Genomic DNA, 12487 nt, shown 5'->3' with positions numbered 1-12487 from the left:
CGAGCAGCGATCTTAATATAATATTATAGTGATGAAGCATGAAACAAACGAGGGGAGCAAATGAAATAGCAGCGAGCCCAGCAGCCAGATAGCAACAGTAATCGGCAGCAAGCGATCTCACTGCTCTCCCTGTGAGTTCGTAGCGGCGGCAGGGCAAAAGAGAAGAAAGCAAAGCCAAAGTCAAAAGCAAAAAAAGCTTACAGTTAGAAAGCAAAGAAGAAAAGAAAAGAAAATGAGAAGGGCAAAAAAAAAGAGAAGAGGCAGAAGAAGCAGTGGCAGAGAAGGAGAAGAACGAGGGTGAAACCACAGTGGAAAAAGCAAGGCGGCCTTGTTCGAAGCAGACAGACCCAGCCCTGCGTCTGGCTTGACTTCGATATCCTCTCTTTTATTTTTTTTTTTTCTTGTACGGAGTATCAAAAAAGGAAACACCGCGCAGGAGAAGCACCACCGAGATTCTCGATGTGTATGTTTCTTTTGGAGGAGCCAAGTGGTTGACTAGCCTTCCAGGGCGCCGGTGTTTGCGGCGAGGGATGAGAGAGCAAAGGAAGACGGGGGGGGGAAGGAAAAAGCAAAGCAACAAGACTAAGAGACTAGCAGGTGGATATTCGTTCGTCTGGTGTGTGGGCGGCGGACGTGGAGAAGAGACGGATGGGGGTGGAGAGGAGGAGGAGGCAGAGAGACAGCAGGAGACGAAGAAGAACGAGACAGCGAGGAGGATGGCGAGGGCCTTTTTTTGTTTTTTTTCTTCTAGTGTTATTTTTCTTCTGATGTCCAAGAAGGAGAGAAAAAGAAGGTTAGGTTAGGAGCGAATAAGGTTTAAGTTAAGTGTGGGTCAAGCGTTTTTTAAGGTTAACACTTTTTCGGATGATCTCTTGGCGGAGCTAGACCTAAACGGGTGTATAAAACGAGTAACACTTTACATACCGGTACAGGCGTTACATACTCGTACCGCTGACTCAGCATGACTCCCGGATGGCGCTTGGCTGGACATCAACAATCACGCAGGCGACTCGAACAAGCCAGCGGACAGCGAGCGAGAGGCCGGAGTATAAGGGCGATATGGAGCCATATACTTACATACATTGCCAGCATATAGTGGAATCCTACGCTACCCGGCTCGATCGATCAGATCGATCGATAGACGGCTAACAGGGATACCTCGATTATCAATAATAATTGTCACAGAAACAACAGGACCTGATGGACAGAGACAAGAAGCACACAGCACAGGCAGAGCTTGTACACCTTGGCCTGACAGTTAATGCCGTTGGGATGCTGCATGTCTCCGCGGCCTCTGCCTTTTTGTCTATGCAACGGTGGCGTCGAACCCCATGTGTCTGGTACTACATATCATACACTTACTTAGCCCGTACACGGTCAAGAGACAAGAGACACTGACAGGACCAGCACCGATCCGCTGGTTAAAGGGTGACTTGCCCTGTGCAGACTCGGCTGGACCTTGCGGGCGGCCTGTAGGCTTGTTGGCTTGCTCTCTGGCTTGCTGGCCTGATGCTGGATTCAACGCTGCTTGGTGGAGGGGGTAACCGAAAAGGGAGAAGACGATATGCACGGAGTTCGTACATAGAAATCCTCCCTCAACGGGCAGAAAGCGGCACAGATTGAGGTTGAAGTTGCCTCTTTCTCTCATCGTGTGAGTGCATCAGCCAATCGAGGGATTCAGAATAAACTGATTCAAGAACAGCCAGAACAGGAGACAGGCATATTTTGTTTTTTGTGAGCTCGTTTTTCTTTTCTTTTCTTTTCTCTTCTGCCTTCCTGTGAACATTCGAAAAAAAAAAGGCACAGATGGAGCGGGGGGTTACGAGAGGAGGGAGTACATCGCTCTTTTTCGTCCTCGTCCTTGAACCAACAGGTCAAGTTGGTTTGCCTGACTTTTTGTCTCCGTCCATTATCGATTACATGATTTTGTTCTGTCATCGATTGAGCGAGTTTGTCCCTGGCCCTTGTCCCTGCCCCTGTGCTTCCTTGGCTCGTCGTACGTGCCCTTCACTCTGCTCTCTGTTCTGCCAGAAAGGTACGGGGTACTGTATGAAGATGTGCCCTTCGAGAAAGTACATTTCATCTCGCATACGTTACGGGCTGCGTGCATGGTATAGCTGCAGCCATCTTTGCCTTGCATCTGCATTGCCTCCCACCCAGCAAGCCTGTCTGCTACCTCATTGGCAGTCACCCCCACTGTCCCCAGTCGAGGCGAGAAGCAAAAAAGAATGACAAAAAGGGGGGAGTGGCCATGTGGCAGGCTGAAGCAAGCGGTGGGATGACAGATATGTGAAGCGAGTGAGAAAAAAAAACGCTGAGGGAGTGTACACATCGATATTCCACCAACAAGAACGGCGGTTTGAGGAGGCCGGCGAGCGCCAGGCGGGATATCAAGATCCACTAACGTCGTGGTGTGTGAATGTGTATGGACTCAGCTCAAGCACTTACGAAGTGTGTACATACGTCTGGCTCCAACTGGCTGGGCGTACTAACTACGTCTTATCCACCTGACGAGCCGGCCTGTTGGGAATGCTGTCTCTTGACCATGTCCTCACATCTATCTCGTCAAGGGTGGCCCGTCCATACGACGAATATCACTTACTTCCACCTAGGCTTGCTTTAACGGAGTACAGGCAAGTTTCTCCCACTGTGAGGTACAGTTACTAGCGTACGCCATCAGTGTAAGCTATCTATCGACTGACTATCGTGCCGCTGCGAAGAAGGATACGAGGATGGATGGACGCCTCCCCGCACCCTTCCAAGCAGCCAGACCAGACTGAACAGGGAGCAAGAGGCCGCAAAAAGACGAGGGAAAGAAGAAAAATCAATAAATGATATAGATGAATATCCATCTTCGATCAATAGCGGCCGAGAAATGCGGCGGGAAACGATAGAGAATGCGATGGCAAGGATTGTATTACTTAATGGTAAACTAGGGGAAAGGGGGAAAATGGAGGGAAAAGCAAAGAAATATGCCGTCGAAATGGAAATTATTATCACTGGCAAGGAGTTCTCAGTTCTTCCGTATCTAGGTACTTCTGTCACTGTTGGCCGGTATGTAGATGCATACTTACAAGATCTCAACGTGCAATAACAGAAATCTCCCATATAAAAGTAACCTGATACAGAGTACTAGCTCCCGTCTTCAGTGGGTCGATAGAAAGGGGAAGAGCTCCATCTGTAACTCCATCTTCTCCGCCCTGCCTAAATACTTACTTCTTACTCTTCTCCATCGGCGTCTACAATCTACCAAGAGAGTAATTGGACCATCAAATATATGGGTACAGCGTATACGAAGGTGCATGCATCGACACGCCAGAGCGCCACGACGGTGGCCATCCCAAACGCCCACAATCTACTCCGTACCAGACGATCCCGACAGCCAACTTGACACAGTCAATGTCAGGTCCCTTTTCTCCTGCGGCATAAAATTATATATAATACTTATCATCAACATATTGTTACTCCATTTGGAGTACTAGTGAGTGGATCACTTGTTTGTCTCCATTCCTCTCCATGTGGTTGAACACGCAACGAGGGCGACTTCCGTTGCATTATTGTTATTTATTTTTTTTTTTTCTAACAGCAAACAACAACAACGAGATATTCACAACAAGAAATACTAGGTTGGCTAGCAGATGGAGCTCTAGCTTTTGTCTTGACTGATATCGAGACTATAGAGCTTGCTGCTTGATAATCATCAGCTAAGCACGGCATTTCATTTCGATTCTTGAGACTTTGCTTCGGACCAGAGCTGATGGCGATGGCAATATGACCCGCGAGATGAGATGATACGAAAGGCTGGGCGAGATACCGTCAAAAGCTCGCAGTCAGTTGGAGCGGAAGAGTTGGCCGACGCTATATGGTGCTGTCCGTATAACCCATATCCTTGCTCCCGTTCAAATGCAAGTCATCTATTAAAATATATCATCATCTCAGAGCAATGATATGTAACTCTTCTGGACAGCAGCATCAGCCAAGCCGATACCAGAAACAGTAAGGGAGGGAGACAAAAAGCAAAGGCAAACTGGAAAAAGGAAAGAAAGCTGACCGGCGAATTCAAAGTTACCACTACCACCAAGGTACATGGACTTGCAGCCAGCCCCTGCAATCTCTTCGCGTCTGCTTGGTGGCCAGCGAAGGACGCTGCTTACGCAAGACGTACAGGCATCAAGGGGTCAACTGGTAAGTCGAGGGCAGATACAGAGAGACAAGCATCAGGCATCATGAGTATCAAGCATAAACACTACCCATGGTTGAGGTTGACTTGCAGCTCGAAGGCACGAACCACCCGCTCGCTCGTCCCAGGCACCCACCCGGCCCTGGCTCGACACTAAATTGACTAGCAAGTACTGTGTAGTTGCCATTCTGCGCCAGGCTGCATTTCTACAGCAGTAACAGTAACCGTCGCCTCCGGATCAGAAGACGGGACCAGGAGATGGCGATGCACAAGTCCAGAGCCATCGCTTCCAGGGATACGAACGACCTCCTCGCTCTATGGGATTTGAGAAAAGTTAAAGCCACGCAATTGATAGACGTGACAAATACACCTAATTATGTCCCTTACTCAGCTTGACGCTAGAGATTGATCAGAATCGCAAAAGCATCGTTATCTAGACCGAAGGAGGAGAATAATCGATGTTATGGGACTGCGCAAACACAATAGCGTGGGATCTCCGCGCTCATACCAAGTTCGCACCCTTATCCCGGGTCTAATGAAGATAGGACATGCAGAGCCACAATGATCCTGATTAGGCCAATGTGCGGAACAAGAGCTCGAAGGACTGAAACGGCGAAGAGACGGGAGCTAAAGATGTTTCTGTCTCGGTCCGTCGATATTGAGAAACGGGCGACCTCGGCTAGGAGATATGATAGTTGCGGAAGCTGTTTGGCAGCCTCTATGGCGTATGCCATCAAACAGCTAGATGACGATGGCAGGAGTAACGGCGGTAGGCTGGGTATCGTTCGCCGCTCGGAAAGTTGGGTGGTGTTCAATGGATGTACAGGGTACATAGTCGGAGTCGATACACATCGAACATCAACCTGCACAGTAGAAAGGTAACGAGGAACTATCAAAGATCTATCTTCGATCCCGTCTCCTCGTCTCTCCACAAGTACGTGCCTTATAGTTCTCGTTTCGAACTGCCATCCTCTGTTTCAACGGGCGGCGCAGATCGACATGGCTTGCCACTTGCGTCCACGCAATATTTTATCAACACAAACACAGGGCAAAAATACCAACTTTGCTTGCTTTTATCAGCCTTTGTTTCTTTTTCCCCACATCCTGCTGTCCGTCATTGCTGGCTCATGATTGATTGATATTTATATACTCCGTATCGCTTCCTTCGTCGTACCTACCCACAGGCTGGGGCGTGGGCGATTGATTGTCGGCGCATTTTGAAGAGAACAACAATGTGAATCTTTTGAGGCTCCAGAACCAAGACCTTGTCCGAAAGTGTCGGGACAAATTGTGGATGCAGACCATCGGCTGCCACACGATGTGCGGTTGATGCTCCGTACTCTTCAGACTGGGCTCAAACACTGCACGCGACAGCTCGATATGCACCCCGTACTTCATGACTTCGTCCGTGTATGTAGTCCGTACACTCCCGGAGGAGACACTCCATCTGCCCAAGTTAGGGAGCATTGCCCGGCAACCCGTATAGTTATTTAGACGCATCGTACTCATCTCGGAGCAATCAGCCGGACCCAATCCACAAGCTTCAACAGTGCCTGGTTCAGGTTCTCTCCCAGCCTGGCTTTCGGCTGGTTAACCCCAGATAGGTTGCTGTTCCATCCGAAACGAGCATCGAGAACAGTATCTCGACTCTGTCCCGAGCCATCTCTCCCCGACGATCAACTTCTATTCATAGTATCTTCGCCATCGAATGAGACTCGTCCATCGCCGTCCTCTCCTCACTCCTCAATTCCTCCCTGAGCCTTAGCATTGGCTGTCTATCTCCTGTCTCTCAAACCATACTCCATCGTTGGCGAGAAAACGCAGATTCATCGCCGAACCGAACCACAAGTTCAGGACGGGACAAGAAGAAAGCCAAAAAAAAAAAAAAAAAAAAAAGGAACAAGTCCCAACCCAAACAACGCCCACACTAGTCACAGGCCGTTACCTGGCTTATACGCCTAGTTTCGCAGTGCTCGCTTGTATCAACGGCAGGCGGTACCGTCGTTACCAATACTTACAAGGGCCATTACTAGACTGACCACCTTAAGCGCGACTTTCACATGTTCCTGATAGGAGTATTGCAAAAGCCATTAGAGAAATCGAAAAATTGATAGTGTGCATAAAAAGGGGCCGTCCCGAGCAACGGATTTGGCCCTTCCCATGTTTCCCATCCTCCCTTAGAGCTCCCAGGAGCGAGGCATCACTTAACTGATTCCAGTTTAGTTGCGGCGCTCAGCCTGTATCAGACCACATGCCATGCCATGCCAGCAAACTTCAACCCCAGAACACGGGGTTCGAAGAGGTGGACTAACGGCGACTCCGCCGCTAAAAGGCAACCACAATTCGTTTTTCGGTTCATCTCTTGGAGATAATGTCGGGAGCCCGGCATTCCCCAGTCTTTTTGAGGACTCCATTGCCTGGTACCCGTATGGAGCATAGCACACTTGGCCATCGTTCTCCGCGCGCTGACCGTCCCGAGAACACGGAGTTGAGGCCGCAGCCGTCTTGGTGGCTAGGAATCTAGATAATATAAGCTTGATACCCACATTTGTCAGAGGGAAATTGGAGAGGCCGCGCTATCGAGCGAACTAACACTAACGGACGGAGATGCGGACGGGACTGGGACAGGGGTGTTTCTTTCCCTCTCTGATCACTTTGGATAATATGGAGAATAACAGATCGAAGCCTTACTCCCGTATTGGCCTCAGCAAAACACCATACTTCAGTGTTGGCCGTGATTATAGTCTCATTTTCTTGCCTCTCTTCCTTGCCTTGTCCTTTTCCGCTCTCCCTCCCCTTTTCTCCCCCCTTCCGTTCATGCATGCAAGTTCGCTGTTGGTTTTATGGGAATTTTGTTGGTTGACACCGAGAGAATGGGCTAGCTTTCCCATCTAGCAGATGTGGGAAAAGGAGCTCAATCCAGACCGACCTGCATACCCCTTGTCCACTCTACAATAAGAGAAGGAATTTCCGCCGTCGTTGTTGAGATTGGCTAGCCTTGCTTTCCGCAGCCCTGCCTGCGGTCCACTCCCGCCGCCGTTGACCAGCTGCACAGCATCGATGACAACAAATATTTCCAGCACCATCCTGGAGTTATATCGCTACTCACATATACGTATGGAATCAAGACTCACAACGCACACAAGCATCGAACCTGGCTTCTGCCTCTCGAAAGTGACAAGTAGCGCAACCATAGTGTCTTGGTATCTTGGCTTTTCGGTTATTATCTCCAGTTGTGATGTTTTCTTGCAGGGATTCCGTACAGAATTATACACAGGCATGGAGAGGGGTGACCATGGTGTGTGTATCGTACTTTACCGACGATACTCAAGCTTGTTGACATGAGCTTCGTCGACTCATGTCAACGTCAACAAGTAAGGTCACGTTGGTTGAGTGTTGAAGGGCTGGTTTCTTTTATGTAATATCGTAGGCTGTGTCTGGTAGGCTTGGATCATCTCTCTTCATACTTCTCAATACTCGATCGATCGTTGCATGACATTATTTGACATCGAACTGGGATGATACAGAGACCTTTTCATTTTTGGCTTTTGCATTTGGCTCTGCCGCTGGCATGAGCGTGTCTATCCATCACGAGCAGACGATGTGACCTTAACCCGTTCTACCCCGAGTTTACGGAGTATTTTGCTATCAGGAGTACTCTGTAGCAGAGGTGAGACAAGGCAAAGCCAGGCGTACTGCGACCCCGGATTGACAATGGATTGAATCGAAACCATACTCGTATGGCATTTTAGATCGCCGATATGGGTGTTCTGGGCTTAATTCGACTTGGAAAGATTCCTAAGTCAAAGATATTTGGAACAGAGAAAGTTCATAGCCGACGATCATCGTCTTTGAATGAAGCCGAAGTTCATACAGAGGTTCACCAGTTGGCCAGGATGTGAGTAGTAAAGTGAGTAGATCTTCTCTTGGGTCCAGGATGGTTAATTTGCTCGCTAACACTCCAGGCCGAACAAACTACTTGTTTTCCCCTCCATCGTCCTTTTTACCTTTTGCATCGAGTATAATTTGCATTCTGTTCTTTTCGGCCTCTCCGCATCACTGCACACTTACTGAACAATGCATTGCGTGATCAAATGCTGTTTGTTTCGGAAGCGAGGTTATACCCATTCGGTATAGTCCATGCTGAAACGCAGTATCGCCCAGCCAGCCTGAGAATGTCAAGACGACACTGCCCATGCTCCTTTTCAACCTTTCTTCTCATCGCCACGGTACATCAAGAATATCCTCCTCGGTTTTTATGTTCCTAGCCATTGGATTCTCTGGGCCCTTTGCCACGGGCGCAGAAAAGCCAGATGCAGTCGAAACCTGAAATATCAAATTCAATGAATTGTCGAATTGAAAGGAGACGGGGGAAAGAAACGGAGAAAAAGGAATTTCTAGCGGTGAGAACATGAGAAATGTGTCCATTGCATGCGACATGCAAAGGCAGGGGGTAAAGAGGAGGTGAGAGGAGTAAAATCTTCAATTCCGCATCGTTATGCTGCTTCCACCTTTGAAGGCCATATCATGCTCGTTGAACGCTCGCCCGCATGTCGCCTGTTACACTTGGTCGTTTTACAGCACCCGTCGTTACCCCATTTCCCGTTTCTCGTTTCCGCATCCCGCTCAACCGAGATTAGTGTGCATGGATGAAGATGCCAGACACGACGTCGCACCCACGTGTATTTGCGAACAAGTGACTGTCGTTAATATTATAAGGGAACGGCGAAAAAAAAAGAAAGTAAGAAAGAAAGAAATAATGAAAGAAAGAAAAGAAAAGAAAACAGTCGAACAGTCCCTTAACCAGATAGAGAGAGAAGGGCGTTTAAAGATACCCCTCTCGACACTGTCAAGCCGCTTGCTATTGTTGGGCATTTTGAAAGTTGGGATAGATTGACAGCCCTCCTAATCCTTGGACGGCTGAAGGATGGCACACCCTGCCCCAACTTGCATAGCGCATACTTTTGTACATCACTTGAGCTCGTTGGCAGCTCTATAGATACGGCCGATAAAAGGTGAGAAGCCAAGAACCGTTATACTCAAATATATTGAGAACCTGGCTGAGATGGTGTGGCCATTCAATGTAAGTATATCTCGTTCTCGGCGGTGTGCTTGATAGACGTTGCTCCCGTCTCAACCCCTCGAGTATACGAGGAAAAAGACAACCGGCGAATATACGCATTCTCGCTCCCTAAGGGCAAGCTCACATTGTCACGGAAGCCTCGGTCTTCTGCTGCCTTTGTCCCTTTGGCCACTCTTCGTCTTCATCTTCGTCCTCGTCTTCGCTTGTGGTGATGTTTTTTCTTTGTCGACGTTGAAGTTCGTCAGGTTTGTTTGCGGAAGTTCAAGCGCGATATCTTACATAAGCCAACAATGGAGTCACGTGCCAGGAACATGACAAAGAAAGCTTTCTGTAGCGATAAAAGATGAAGATAAAGACGACGAGGAGGAAGCCGGAGGAGAAGAAGACAGTAAAGGGACAGCAAGGGAGAAAGGCTCTACACTTAAATATGGCAGAAGAAGAGACGTATATCTTAATTACAGGCACGAACAGGTAAGACATGGTGCCCTTCTCGAGAAAACGAGTGCAATGGCTAACGAGTCCGGGAGTTATCAGTGGCCTAGGCTTCTCGACATGCTGCCGATTGATGGATGAATTCCTTGTCTCACGGCCAGATAACCAATCTCTCACCCTGATATTTACCACCCGCAGCGAGAAAAAGAGCAACGAGACCCTTGCGCAACTGAAAAACCACCTGCGAGCTACGGCAAGGAAGCTATGGGGCCTCGAAGGAGCGGCCAAAGCGGAGTCGCGCATAACATTTAAGCCTGAACACGTTGACCTCTGTGATCTTCTCTCCGTTCGCGCCATGGCCAGACGAGTTGTTGCAGAAATACCCAAACTTGATATCCTCATACTCAATGCCGGGATCGCAGGTTTCACAGGGATCAATTGGCCGTTAGCTTTTTGGTGTGTTTTGACAGACACAATATATGCACTTACCTGGCCAGCCCGCTATACCTATAGTAACGTCGGGGTTATGAACAGAAAACAAACTTCTCAGCCTGACGAACCACCAATGGGCAAGATCTTTTGCGCTAATGTATTTGGACATTACATGTTGACGCATTATCTGCTCTCAGTGTTGGGCAAGTCCACGCTCAAGCCTGCACGAGTGATTTGGACTTCTAGTCTTGAATCAACAAGGGAGCTTTTCAGCGTTAATGATATGCAAGGTCTCAAGGTTGCGGAGTCGTACCAGTCTGTCAAGTACTTGACCGATCTCCTGATTCTAACCGAGCCGCTTTCTTCCTCAGCCCCTTGGGCAGATAAGTATCTCACCCCGTCGACATGCAGCGGTATGGATACCAACTCAGCCACCTATACAAGACCTAAGATGTACCTCAGCCATCCCGGAATTTGCTCTACCTCCATTGTTCCCCTTGCACTTCCCCTTGTCTGGAGCATGATGTTTGTAAGCTGGATAGCACGGCTTATGGGGTCACCATGGCATGTTATAGACCCATACTCTGGGGCTAATGCAACAGTCTGGCTGAGTCTTTCCCCTAAATCAACACTAGACGGTGCTGAGGCAGAATATGAGCGTTTAGGTGGGGGGAAACCAAAGTGGGGTTCAGCATGCGACAGACTTGGGAGACAGTGCGTTGCTTCTACAGAGGTTGAGGGCTGGGGATACGCCGGTGTAGTTGGCCCGGCGGTTCTGGAAGCTGATAAACTACGAAGACGGAAGCGTGGCGCTACAGACCTCACGGCGGAAGAAAAAACAGCATTTGTTGATGCCGGACGAGATTGCTGGAAACAGATGGAAACGTTGAGACTTAGGTGGGAGGATCTTCTTTCCAGAGAGGAGGCTAACAATGTTAAATCTTGATATTCAGCAATTTTTTGTCTACTATATTCTCATTTCTTACCGGTGGATATGTGTGTAATCCACGGTGATTCTTGCTACATACAACCTTTAATATTTATGACATATACAAATACTCATTCAAATTATGTTATGATGAGGTCATACGAGCGAAGTGTTGTTTAAAACTGCCGAATCTACGCTACCTTACCATCTCTGTGTATGATAAATTCGCCAACATACATGTTTTTAAGACTTTGGTAACTTAAAGGAAGGATAAACATCATCATCATCGTTATCCTCCTGAGACGAGGATATAGCCTTAGCACTACGAGTATGACTACTTCTATAGCTGTCATATTGTACCATTTGCCATTTAAGAGGCATAGCAACAGCCAGTAGAGAATCCAGGCGTCGCTTTGCAGTGTCGTGTGCCTGCGAGCCAATGTTAGAGAGAACTCCAGACCATAGATTATGGAGAGTGGGCTAGCTCCCATGTATTGTATCTAGGAATTGGCCTCATCCGGAATTTTGGTGATAGCAGTTGGTCTGAGGTACACAAAGATGATAGGACTGTACACTGACCCTAGTCAGTGTAGCAATATGACCCAAGGTCACGGCGGAACAAACGGGCATATCAAGACATATTTTCCATGCCGGATATGATACCCATCCTCCCCTAGAGGGAAAGGAAGTCAGAAGCCTATCATCGTTATCATCTCGTCATCATATTCTTAAGTGTTCAGTAAAGGGTATCACAGGGGCATCTTGTTTCGTATCTTGCTGGGCAGTCTATGCATCGTAGGCCATGGTGAATGGATGGAAGAAAGATGGGTGACGTTGAGACTTAAGCGCGCGGAATAGCCGCGCAAAGTCTAAATAGTTCCCTTGTCCTTGCGATTGTTTATCAAGACATCAAACAAGCATTTGAAGGAAGTAATTAAGCTAGTAACTAGTTAGTTTATCGCAAGTGAGGGTTCTTGCGAGGGACGAGAAGATTGACTCCGTGGTGTGGCATACGAGTGTAAACATACACAAGCAGATAGCCGTGGTTAACCTACATCCTGCATGTAACCCCCGTTAAATGGCAATTAATTATACAGTAATAACGTCATAAATAGAATATACGTCCATATTTAATGGGAATAAATGGTTAATTGATGAGTTCATATTACCTCTTGAAACGTCTGTTATAATTTGCTAAGGAGAAAGCGGATCATAATGAGGCGATTATTGACCCGGGAAAGTAGCTGATCAAGCATATAACCAATTTCTATTATTGACGAAGATGAGATCGAACGGCAACTATAATGCACTGCCCCAGAAATATTATTAAGCTTAAATATCTAGTTAACTAACTAGTGATCCGGTCTTCCTTGAGTCTATTTTTTGTGAATTCACATTTCACCGAATTCGGGTCGTAGACAGGTAAAAAGGG

General features: G+C 47.8%; 2 protein-coding genes across 2 annotated transcripts; both read left to right on the top strand.

The window, feature by feature from the left end:
• Window positions 1–530: 530 nt before the first annotated feature.
• TRV_04669 (uncharacterized protein) lies at window positions 531–803 on the top strand (the record flags this gene model as incomplete). The annotated part of the gene is made up of 1 exon (XM_003021191.1): window positions 531–803. The coding sequence occupies one exon, from the start codon at window positions 531–533 to the stop codon at window positions 801–803; it is 273 nt and encodes a 90-aa protein (XP_003021237.1).
• Window positions 804–9606: 8803 nt separating this feature from the next.
• On the top strand, window positions 9607–11073 carry TRV_04668 (uncharacterized protein; the record flags this gene model as incomplete). The annotated part of the gene is made up of 2 exons (XM_003021190.1): window positions 9607–9734; window positions 9798–11073. 2 exons carry the CDS (start codon window positions 9607–9609, stop codon window positions 11071–11073), a joined length of 1404 nt encoding a protein of 467 aa, XP_003021236.1.
• Between the last annotated feature and the right edge of the window lie 1414 nt (window positions 11074–12487).

Source organism: Trichophyton verrucosum (genome assembly GCF_000151505.1).
Source record: "Trichophyton verrucosum HKI 0517 chromosome Unknown contig00360_1.f1.exp, whole genome shotgun sequence".
Lineage (NCBI taxonomy): Eukaryota > Fungi > Ascomycota > Eurotiomycetes > Onygenales > Arthrodermataceae > Trichophyton > Trichophyton verrucosum.
This window is presented reverse-complemented; position numbering and strand designations above follow the sequence as displayed.